The sequence below is a fragment of the Manacus candei genome, unplaced genomic scaffold, assembly GCF_025592945.1.
Source record: "Manacus candei isolate 608988 ecotype Guabito, Panama unplaced genomic scaffold, ASM2559294v1 h1tg000018l, whole genome shotgun sequence".
Taxonomy (NCBI): Eukaryota; Metazoa; Chordata; class Aves; order Passeriformes; family Pipridae; genus Manacus; species Manacus candei.
In genome coordinates this window covers 21312880-21325609 of record NW_026138066.1, presented here as the reverse complement: position 1 = coordinate 21325609, position 12730 = coordinate 21312880, and the positions used below count along the sequence as shown (strand labels likewise).

General features: G+C 35.6%; 1 protein-coding gene across 2 annotated transcripts in view; it reads right to left on the bottom strand.

Moving 5' to 3' along the window:
* The window catches only part of PLCZ1 (phospholipase C zeta 1), a 47066-nt gene that overhangs the window by 20615 nt on the left and 13721 nt on the right, over positions 1 to 12730 (bottom strand). For both annotated transcript variants that reach the window (XM_051784467.1, XM_051784469.1), the window contains 4 exons: positions 12036 to 12180; positions 10054 to 10209; positions 2375 to 2647; positions 49 to 205 (listed from right to left, as the gene is read on the bottom strand). In XM_051784467.1, coding sequence (XP_051640427.1) covers positions 49 to 205; positions 2375 to 2647; positions 10054 to 10209; positions 12036 to 12180 — 731 coding nt within the window. The remainder of the gene's footprint in view (positions 1 to 48; positions 206 to 2374; positions 2648 to 10053; positions 10210 to 12035; positions 12181 to 12730) is intronic.

The window sequence follows — 12730 nt, the reverse complement described above, 5'->3', positions numbered from 1 at the left end:
GCCATAGCAACAATGTAACTTTTAGCTGAATAAATCAAAATAAATTACCTGAATGTTTTACAAATTTCCGTGCTTTAGCCTCTCCAATTGAATTATTTTCGTAGCACTTCTGATTCTCTAGGGAATGCTCAAAGCTCACAAACTTTGAAGATTTGGTATAAACCACAAGGTCTGACAATGCAATGGCAATTTTTGGCTTCTTCACCTAATAATCAAATGAATAATGGAAAAATAAAAAAAGTCACAATTTTCATATTTCATTATTATTATTACTATCTTTAATTCAGAGAAACTGTCAATTTGTATGAATGAAGTATGAGAAAATGTGTCACGGTTAATGAATTTATGACTTTTGATAGTGAGAGTTGACACAGTTAGAGATTATTAAGGCTATTGTGTCCATGTTTATCACAGCAATTGTAGGGTGAATGGAGAGATGCTGCCAGTGTTCTTTTGGATAGCTTTATAATTGTCCTCATTCTGAGATTGGTATGTAAATTAACATAATTTTTCATGGCTTTAAACATCACTCATTTAAAATATACATCCAACTTTATATTCATAAATACATAAAGCACTAGAAAAGATCAATAGCATAAACTCAACTACAAAATCTAGAATAACAGAATATTTTACCTTGCCAAGCAAATTAGACATAGAAATATTCCTCCAAGCCTCGCTCTGAAGTTAAGAAAAGTCTTTTCTTCTTAATTAAGGCAGAAAGTTCTTTTGCCAAAATCTTTGTTTAGCCTTGCTCCATTACCAAAGCAAGCAAAAGCAAAGGGACTGAGATTTTACCAGGGTCTTCTCTCTCACTGTGAGGCACTTTGTGACATTTTTACTTAGCATGACTTGTGAGCTAAGCAGGGGCAGTACCCAGCAAAGAGCTGATGATGCTCATAATGTTTACAAGGCATTAAAGCTTTTGAAGGCAAATTCTCACCTGACAAAACAATAGAGATTGCCTGCTCATGGCTCTTAAACTATGCAAAGTTCAAGTGCATTAATTATTCTGGGGCTATGTCCCAAGAGGAGCAATAGGAATCTACTGTCACAGAAGTCCTGAAGAACACAACTCTCTGGATGTGGCAGGCAGGGACACTGGCAAAGCCAACAGCATCACTGGGGTATCCTGGCTGTGGATTCCAATGCTCTCCCACCCTCCCATAATGGGATCTCAGGATAAATACTCCAACAGAGTGGAATCCTGGAAATCATTTTCTCTTCTGCCTGTGAAACATGACCAGACACCTGTTGTTGCTGCTCTTGAGTATGTGGTGTTTTTTCTGGTCTCTGACATGATCTTACAAATATATTTGACCCTATCATCTGGAAAGTTGGCCTTTCCTCTTCAAAGAGGACTCCATCCTTCCTCAGAATTTTTCCTTACTATCTCTCTTCATCGGGTGGAAAGAGAAAAAAGCAAAGATCTTGACCATCAAATCATTTAAAGGAAAGGGACACAGAAGAAACACTGCCTCTCAGCAAGAACACTGGGCTCTGAGGAGTACTACCAGTTTACCCACATTCAGGTAATTGGAGTATGATGTGGAACAGTGGCTGGATACAGAGTGAAGCTTAATGTTTTAAAAAACTTGAACAAAACACTTTGAATCCTGATGATGCACTGGATTCCCATGGTAGAGAATTATACCTGGTTAAAAATATGAGTTAAGTTTAATTTGACTTTCAAAAAGATCACATCCAATTTTTGCTCTCTCTTTCAGAAATAATACTTAATGTCAAGTCTCTGCATGAAAAATGTAAAAACACCTTTTCCATTCTAAGTGTTGAAAAATGTTTTAGCACAACCAGACATGGTTGTGCACCTAATTTCATGCATAAATCTAGAACAGAAGAAAACAGGGGAGTGGGAACTCTTCAAGATCTCCAAGATAGACTGATGGACTCCAGCAAAAAATAGTTACCTATCTGTCATCATCAAGAACTGCTACATGTGTTCTCCATACATAGCTCCAGGAGGGCTTTGGGACCAACAAAATATTTGGACAACTTCAGCTTAGATTTACTGTGGTACTGAACACCTGGGACAAGCACAAGACTTGAAAGAGGAAAACGCAGTTGAAGCTCAAGATGGGAGCACAGGGAAGGGTTGCCTTTTATTTGGATGCTAAAATGTGGTCCAGTTTGGAGTTTCTTGTAAGAAGAGGAAAACTTTGAAACCTTGAGCTAAAACATGTCGTTTCAAAATGCATTGCTCTAAGTTATTTTAAAGTCTAGCTTTTAAATTTAGTCTCTATTTCAGGATAACATATTCCTTCTTCTCAAAAAAAAAAAAAAAAAGAAAGAAAGAATAAAAAGGAAGCTGACATACATCTATGTAATTTCTATATTCAATCAAGGCAAAAGTTACCTTTGACTTTTTTGAAGGTGGTGGGGATGAAGTTCTACGGTCTCCTTTTCTTTTGGAGGGACTCTTGGATCGGTAAATAGGGGTTGTGTCATCAGTCTCTTCGTCAGACAGCAATTCAGACTCAGATATGTCCTCAGTCTCAGCACCAGTCTCAACAACAGTCTCAGCACCAGTGTCAGTAACCTCAGCACCAGTCTCATCACCTGTCCTGAGCATACCTTCTTCAATGGTTCCAACTTTTTTATTTTTTATCAGAACTTTGAATTTTAATGCCTGTAGAAAAGAGGTTAAACAGCAGTAACCAGAATTTTGTATAGATTAGTAGGTTTTTATCTCTTGGTATTGTTTAACCCATGTTCAAAGTTGTTTGTCATGTACAATGAAGTGAGTTAACAAAATGAAGTAAAGATAGATATCAGTGAGGCAAAAGCCAAAAAGAAGTAAACCAAACAGAGTCTGGGGATCAAAGCACATGGCAGAATGTGACTATCTAAACCCATGACAGGAGAAAAGGTTCTCCACCACAAATACACAGATGCTGAAACCATGAAAAGATAAAAGTAGGAAGTAAGTGTCAGAGGTGATGGCCAGGCAAGGCATAGAAAGTATATTTTTTTACTATGCATAATATAATCTTAAATATATATATACATATACTTAGAGACATGTATCTGATGTTAATTTGGATGTTGTTTTAGCTATTATTGCAGCTGCAGAAAATTTTTTGCCTTATCTGATTACTGCCTTTGTGCATATCTGTCTATTTTACCAAATTAAAACTTTTTTGTTATTTTACAGTGGATCCTCATGCTGATCTGCTCAGGGAAGTAACAGAGTTTTGTGAGTTTGCTTAAGCAACTTCTCTGTTTTTAAATGGGCACGTTTCAGCTTCTGTAACATAAAATGTAGGGGAAAAAATCACTAAATGAAATCAATTCTTACAGCGTCTTTCACCTATGCACCTGAATCCTATGAACAAATACTTCCCTTAGATTTATGAAATAATATTCATAGTAAAGGAGCTATTATTTAGCAGACATTCACTTCTACAGCTGTACACAGGAACTGTGAGTAATAGGACTTACTATCATTCTTGAATAAAGTGATCCACAAAATTATTCCTTAAGTTTCATAAGCACTAGCGAAAAGGAAGGTTACAGAAAGAGGGAACATATAATCTCACAGTAAATGAAAGGTAACTAAAATACTGTGTTTTAAGGTATCCATTAAGTAAATATGAAAAGTACAGATGATACAAACATATAAAACCAAAGTTCTGTAATGGAAACTACAGCCATAGGCAAGGAAACAGGCATTCCATTTATTTACATGGCAATCTCCATTGCTCATAATCCCCTCATCACTTCAGATCCTGTATTAGTAGTTTGCCAGTGTGCCAGTGGAATGAGATATCTTATGCTTAATATCTATCAATGCCATGCTACTGTAAGATTTGATTAGTCTCTCTGCACTGGTGACTCAGAATAAGGATGCCCTTTAACATTTCCTTCATTTCTTATTGATGCACTCATTTTTTTTCCCCCTGCGATATTTTTAGGAGAGTTTTAATATGATTAATGCTGCTCATATTTTTTGAAAGTTCTGAATTTTCCTTTGCATGTTCACATTTCCCAATATTTAAAAGCAGTTCTGTCCACTTTTGGTCTCGCATTTTATTTGTAGGTAAGAGTTAATCCTAGAAATTTAAAAAAAAAAAAAAAGGACCTAGTATATAAGGAAGGAAAACCTTTCTATGGCTACATTACTGCTTCCTATATGTAAATTTGCTTTAAGTAAAAAAATGCCAAAGTATGTGTGTGTGAGCCTGTAAAAATGGGCCCTGATGTTTGAAGTCAGTTTCTAAAGCTCTGTTTATGAACTATTAGCAAAAATGTAAATACCCTGAGGAAGGAAAAGTTTTTTAAGGTTTGGGGTTTTTTTTCAGTTTTCTACAAAGATAACATTTTAAATCACAGTTCTATTTTCAAAACCAGTTACAGAGAATACTCTAGCAATATGAAATTTTGCTGTTATTTGGCCAGAAGCAAATTCCAGTAATAGTTATCCCAAACCATGGAAAGTGAACCCTGAACTGAAAAAATGACACATCAAGGATTTTAAGTCTGAACTTCAAATATATCTTCAAAAAAACCCTTATAACAAATGTATGGTTACAAAACCAGTGACTGTGTGAAATTGGAGCTCTTTAATTGGTAATCAGCAGTGCTAAACACACAGCACCTTATTCTCTGAATGTCCAAGTCTTTTAGAAGAGCTGAAAAGTCTTTTAATGAGCTGAAAGTCTGAACATTCATTATAACTTCTCCTTTCTAGTTTTAATATGAAAGGCAAAATATGTTAAAAATACATTTGCTACGTGCTTCTATATAAACTCTAAGCATAATAAAAAATTTAAATATGTAAAACATAATAGATCTTCCCTAGAGCATAATGGGACTTCAAGGCTGGCATAAGCAAAAGTCTCCAAGTACCATCAACTGGAACAAATATTTACATAATTAAATGAACAAAATTTATTTCTTGTACATTCTGGTTAATGTGATGTACAACACAAATCAGAACAGCCGAAGTTGACTCCAAGACAAAATCATGGATTTGGATCAGGCAAACCCACCTAACTGAGTACTGTAACTAATGTAAAAAAAGGACAAAATTAATTCCTCAGAAATGTAGAGAACAAACTCTGGTTTTGCATGATGAGTATGAAAAAGAGAAGAATAACTTCCCTTATTTAAATTTAGAGTGGAGTTTTCTCTTCTCCTAGCCAGCCCTAGGTGCTTAGTTAGAGGAATATCTAATCCTGAAAACCTTGCTAAGTAACAAGGTTAAAATCAATTTAAGTTTTACATAGTTTTTTATTTCAAGACTTATATTTTTGCCTTAAATACTGATATAGGGTGAAGATGCAACATCTCCTGTGAATTCTAACATAGGGAAAACTTATAAGACAATGACAAAATTTCTTAAGTACAACTGTTAAAAACACTCAACACCAACATTCTTCACTGATTCAAGAAGAGAATCACACTTATTAAAAGTGGTAATGGATGTCTTTGTGGCAGCCTTATAAATCACAGTTATCAAGATACTTGAAATCAATACTACCATCAGTGTCTGAACTCTACTTAAACAGATATTAATTATATCAGGAGTTCCACTTTAGCTGTCTCATTACAAGTTTTCATACCACACATTTACCCAGTGAGAAGACCCCTGCACTGAAAATTACAGTCCTGTGTTGTGCTCTGTGATAGACTCCATGTAAGTCTGATCCAAGGCTAAACAGCTGTGCCATATTAGAGGTGACATTCTGCCTAGGCAACTAAATCTCTGGTGCATGGATTGGAAGGAAATCCAAAGGATCATTACTGAGAAAGATGGTTACAGGTTGGCCAGGCTAATTAGTGTAGTGTGCTCAGGGCCTTCATTCACAAATTCCCTACCACAGTTCAAGGGTCCAAGAAGATACCTTGGATCTGGTTTTTATACATCAAATAAACCATCAGCCTAAGACCTACCTGATTTATGATTTAAAATATGGCAATTTTTTGTTTTTAATTATCTTCTGAAGTTGTTTTACAATACAGGAAAATTATTAACAAGAGGTAAGTGACTTTTGCATGTTTAATACATTTGTGGGAAAACCATGATCCCTGAAAAAGACTGTAGAGTGTAATGCCCAGAAATGGTATAGGAACTGGATGAGTCTTCTGTAAGTTCTCACTAGAACCTAGAGAAACCAGAAATTTTATAATAAACAATACTGATTTTCTTATTTTTGAGGTCATCACCAAGGCATGCTACATTTTCAACATCTTTCTTCTCATTTTTGTAAAGAATAAATGCCATAGGCAGATTGAAAGGCAAAACAGTGGACTAGAAATGCTTTGACTTGCTAAGAAGAAAAGATATTCCTGATGCAAAGACTTGGTCGAGACATTTGCATACTTGACTTGTGGGTGAAAAAAATAGGAAGGAATCTTATCACTGAAGCAACAAAACTTGACATGCTAAAGCAGCCTTGGTCTTGAATGTCTCAGTGAAAATCTTCGTGTCCTGGTTTTTCAATAACAAAGAAATAAGATTATAAAACCCTACAACGTTATACGAGAGAGGCAAATATGGGGATGGTTAAACTGAACATTGGATCCTACAGCCACAGGTTAATCTGACCATTACCATTTTGTCAGATGTTACAGTTAGTAAGAATCTATTTGCCACAGGTCATAGACAGCCAGGTACAACTAAGTTTTGAAAGTTTCTCGGTGCAACAGGTAGGAGGGAAGAAAGTGCAGTAACAATATTAATCTCTTAGACACACACTCCATTATTATATCTAGATGTTGAAGATTTCAATACTTGGTTCACCAAGACTGGTGCATTCTGGAAAAACAGACACCATGACTTTAATAACTCTGGGGAAACCTTGGTAATCCTGGCCAGAAACGCTTCTGAACCACCACAGTGCAGTAACTGATCTTGCAGCTGCGTGGTAAACATTAAAGACCACCTGTAAAATAACAGTAGTTGCCACTTCACTTTCAGTTAACAACACATCAATGTCTCATTCCACTTTTGTGACAGGAAACCTGCAAATAATGGAAAATTCCTAAGCAGCTCATGTATATATCCTGTCAGCAGTGTAAGGCAGTTTGATGTGCTACAAAAATAATTGAGAAACAAACCTTCATCAAAAGCACCAATGTGTTTGCATTCTTTTCTCTGTGTTACATTGGAGGCTTACTTATTTCTTTCAGTAGCTGTCAAATTTCTTAGAGAGGGAGGATACAGCTGGGTAAGTGAAAATATATCTCTTCTTGGATTCTAATATTTTCTAAGTTCATCTACAGACTGCTGCATATGACACTACATTCTGTCACTTTATATTAGCATATCACCAGGACTGTTGGTGCAACTGGCAGGGATCTCTGGCACCAGCCAGTGATGTCAAATGTAATTTAATGTGGGAACTGACTCAAAGGACCTGATATTCCAGTGAATATTAAAGGAAGTTCACAAAGCCCCTTTAGGAGCACCATAGTGGCCAAGATGTGAGGAAAGAATGGCAGTGGGTCTTTTGCTTTGCATGGAAAAATATCCTCCTGGGAAGGAGGTGGAAGAGATTGGTGAAGCTTAAGAGTAGCCTCAGTTTATCATCGAATAAGAGGTGTGTGAAAGGAAGAAAGAGAGCAAAAGTCTTCCCTTGCCTTTCTTCCACATGTAGAGAAAGAACTATATGTTGAGATGCTACAGAATACAGTAATATTCCAGGAAATTAACAGTACTAGTATAGTCAGCTGGAAGGGTGCATATATGGCTGAGGACAAAGAATTAAAAAACCTCTTTTCCTGAAATTTTCTGGTATTTTTTTTTTCAGGGCAAGCAAGTGTCGAGAAAAAGCAATAATGTTCAGTGATCATCCAATTTTCTTTTCTGGACCTCCTTAAACCAGGTCTTATAAAGGTCCTCTTGGACCTTTCACTTAGACTTACAATGGTAGGAGACATCATTGCATGACCCGTGGTCCCTAAAAATGGGTTTGCTCTGCATTTTATTCCTCCTTCCTGATGCACACAATCATCTCAGCTGAGAAAGGTATAGCTCAAAACCTACTTAGAAAAGGGATTAGAAGATTGACCAGACAACAAGAAGATTGACCAGAGGGGAAAATAATTTCCATCGAAGTCTTCAAAACTCCAAGACCTAAAAAGAACCTGTAATTGGCAGAAGTTTCTATGAAGTGTTTGGAGAAACTTTGTGGTATCCCACTTCATGAACAGTCAAGAGAACCATTTGAAGGACACTGAGATGGTTTGTTCCCTTTTCTTGCCAGTGCTCCATCTTGAAAAAAGTGGAAGAGTAAACTATATAGGTGACAGGTTTGTTGTTTTTACACTAACTGAGAATCTTTCTCACAAATAGCATTTCAAATTCATCATTTATGGTTCTGTAACATCTCTTTTGCACAGCTTAAGTGAAGCAGTTTGAAGACCAAGTTCAGCATCTGACTTACTCAAATGATAATGATTTTACCTAGGCCTTGAATATACACAAGCTTTAAAGATGTGATGTCACTAAACTCCTTTTGAACATGGACCAAAAGTGGCTCTTCAAAAAGATGCTCCCCAAAAGTCAAACTTATTACTCAATTTACAAATTCAGTCACAGCTGCATATTTCCATTGCTAAGTAAAATCCTACTGATTTTTCTTACATCCTTGATCAGGGCAGTTGTGAGAAATGGAGATGATCCTAATTTTTTTTCATTCTCAAGATAACAATTTATTAAATTCAGACTTTTGTAAACACCTGAAGACAGTGGTATTATTTAGGTAACTCTTACCTCTCATGTAGATGTGGAACGCATCTCACACAACTTTAATATATTAAAAGTTCAGGAGAATGAATCTCACCTGAACAGCATTTCCAGCAATGCATTTTCAGGCAAAAATTCTGCAGAGCTGACATATGACAACTTTAAGCTATGAAAATATGAAGTATGAATTCCCTGCATTGCAGTAACCTCATGGTAAGGGACATACCTCTTAAAAAGTAATATTTTTAATTATGTGATTCAGTGACTCCATGATTCATATGCAGTGAAGTGATTTTGTGCTTGCCACAGAGAACATATGATCCCTGGACATGTAATGCACTGTATCCAGTCATGCTTTGAGAAGCTTCAAAACAAAGCCTCCTGTTTAATATAGGTTATATTTTTTCAAAGTTACAAAAAAAACTTGCAAGGTTTCAAAGTGACATTGGACACTGTGATATAAAAAGTGTAATGCTACAATCAAAAAAAAAAACTACGTTGGGTGAGAAATTTATATAATAAATATATTTACAACTACATTGTTATGGAAATATAGCAGTATGCATATTTCTTTAGCATATCTTTTGGACACGTCTCTTCAAAAATTTTTTTCCTTGATAAATTCTTAAAATTCTTGTATTCCTTTATGTGTATTTTTTTTTTCTTGTGACAGTGTTTCCTCCCCATATTTTTATTTGCATTCTTTTTCAACTACTGTAAACAAAAATAGGTATAAAATATATCACTGGCAAGAGCAACAAGTCTAAATAAGTATTTTGGATGTATTCATTGTGCTACAAGAGATTAAAAAAACTTTTGCCCTTGAAAGAAAATTGTGTGCAAAGACTGGAACAATGGGAATTTATTTGTTTTAGTTAGCAATAAAATTTTCAACACCCATCTAATTGCCTTTTCTGACTTCATATCCCAGGGGTCTGAAGCCACCAGCTGAGAAAGTCTTAGGGAGAAACACACTGAGAAAGAGAGAATGTCTTTGCAGTAGCAGAACTCAGTAAGAAAGTTTCATCATCACAGTTATTGTCAAAAAATTCAGATTCAGGTTTCCATTTCAATAATATGTTTAAATTTCAGGAATTTCCTTCACTTTAAACAACAAAAAATAAATGAGCAGATAACAGATACGCTAACATGTGTCTTTTCACGTGGCTCCTGTGTGCTGTTTAAATATTGTTTTGTTACTATCTGAGATCTATTTCAGACACAAGAAGTGTTCCATACATTCAGTTGCAGAGAATTAAAAACAAACAAAGCCCCCAAACAAACAAACAAACAAAACACATCTTTTTCCATGTCTTTCATAGAGAAAAGTGCAATCTTATTACCTCAGGAGAAGGTAGTCTAGTCATCTCTGTCTCACCACCAAGTGGTGAAGAAAGAAGTTTGTCACCTAGAATACTTTTTAAGCAGTCTGCCATTACTTCCTGTTGCTTAGGGCTGCAGTGGTTCTCCAAAGACAGCACAAGTGGATAGGCAGATGACTGAAAACATAATTTAAAGATTTTATTATTCATAAATAAAAATAGGATCGCTTGCTTTTGCAAAATATCTTACAAAAGTTCCCTTACCAATCTGTATTTTCCTTTTTTTTCAAATGTTCAGAATATAGGTCAGCTGGAACAACTGTGTTAATAACACATAATTATGTGTTAATAACACATAATAAACGCTCACAATATTTATGGAAAAGAGAAAGTACAATTGAAGAAGAGAAAAATGTATCTTCGGGATGTTTGGGGGGGGTTAAAACAGTGCTAGACATATACAGAGGTGCAAAAAGAACTGTTTGGTTTTTGAAAGGTAAAATCATATTCTAAAATTAAAATTGATGAAGTACAGCAGGATTAAATGTCTTTTGCTTTAGTTTATGACAGATTTTAGCTGATGATATTTCAAGCTGAGTATCCTTAAAGCTTGTTCAGAAATCATTGCCTTTACATTAACAAGCTATGCTTCTACTTTTTCATAATATCACGAACTTTTCTTGGGACTCTTCACACTTTGCTCATCACAGTACTCAAGCAAGACAGGCAAAACAAGGGAAATTGAGTAAAAATCAGAGAATAGCTCAAATGAAACACATCTGTAAAATTAAATCTCATAAACTGCCAGTAATACGGGTGGCTACCGAAAACAAAAACTCTGAATAAAATCTTTACTTCAGCAGGGCTTAAAATGATCAGTTTCTAAGAGAAGTACTGTATTTTTACCCTGTCTCCACACTTGTCCCCTGAGCACTTGCTATTAACCACTAATAGAAGCACAGCTGGTATGAACCATTATCTATTGTGATTTTATCATCTTACTGTAACTTGTCCCTGTGAAATGAAGTTTGCAATATAGTTAAGTACAATATGTGGTGTATTAGCAAGAGCAGGAGAGTTATATCTAATGGGTTTTGAAGAACAGTGAAGTAAAACCACGTTTTTTATTTCACCTTCAAAATCAGAGGCTAATTAAGTTGTATATAGAAATAAGAATAGAAAAAACACAGCCTTGATTAACACTGAGAAGGCTATAAAAATACATGCATAAAAATTCATATAACTGTATGATCATAGATGTATATATTTAAATATAATGCTGGCCTGAATTCAAGAGTTATCTTAATTTCATTCAGGACTTTATTTGAGCAGGAGTTTTGTCAGAAACCTCTATAAAAGCCTGAGACAGTGCCAAGAACTCTCCACCTTTTGCTGCTTTGCCAGAGATGGGCAGAAGGGACACTGCCCTAACGAGTCACCTGACAAAAAGACATCAGTAGCTGGCAACCTGCATCAGGTTCAACATTTAAAATAAAAGGAGAGGAAATGGAAAACAGAGTAAGTCTCAAACTCAGCTATAATCTAACATTGTTGTCTTTTTCATAAGCTCACATGTAGGATATAACACAGTCTGATAGCAACAGAAGAATAAGTGAAGCAAAAAGATTTAAAAGATATAAAGGAGTAAAAACGCCAGACTGATTCTGAAGAAGTTGTTCACTTTATATTCAGTCCTTGCTTAAATGATCTCAGGTGAGCATTCCACCTAACAAAATAAGTAAGATCACCTGAATTCTTTGCAACTAGTTTGGTTTATAATCATTCAGCATGTTTACTCTTCCTTAAAAAAAGATTAAAAATATATGAAGAACAGATAGCACGATTTTCCTGCAATTAATTTCAACAGTGCCCACTGCCACAACAATCTGCTTCCTATTGCTTTACCCTGGAGAATCTCTGACAACTCCCACGTCCCTGGGCTTTGTTAAAGCCCCCATCACATCCCAACCAACTTATATATACAGACAGGTGTGTGAACATACCATAAAGGCATACTTGTCAATCACATGGATCACAGAACGAAATGGGATCTTGCTTGTTAAAGTGTGCCCGTGGTACACCACGGGTTCGTTGTTGGAGCCATCCCAGCAGTCGATTTCCAGGCAACGACATCCTTTTAAGAGAGCACTTTGAAAGAACAATAGAAACAATTTTCTAGTGAAAAGAAAGCTATCACGCTTTTTTATAGAAGTTGTTGTGTTTCTGTTTACAAGCCACATCGGTTAATCACCAAAAAAAAAAAACCTCTCTACTTTTTCATCATAAGAAAACCAAAAGAAATCCTACAGAATTATATAGATATAAGACAGAGCAATACTTTCTGTTGTTTGTCTTAGGTATGTTAGGTAATAAACTATATTGGAGCATTAAAGAGTGAGGGATTACCTGAATAACCTTCACCAAGAAACTAAAAACGAGGGTCAAAGATTTCAATAAAGGAATTGTGGGATAATGGCAAACTGGCACTTAAAATAGAAGAATAAAAGTTTGAAATGGCCTTTTCTATTACTTTTCCAGGACTTGCCTGCAAGTTTGAGGATCACTGTGCTTAAAAATAACAGCATTGCACTTAGAGAGTCAGCTTGTGCTTGGTCTTTACACAATTCAGTTGTTCTACCCCCACCCTACTTGTAAGAGGGAGTGCTAAAGTTTCTCAGGTGCCTTAAATTTACTGGTT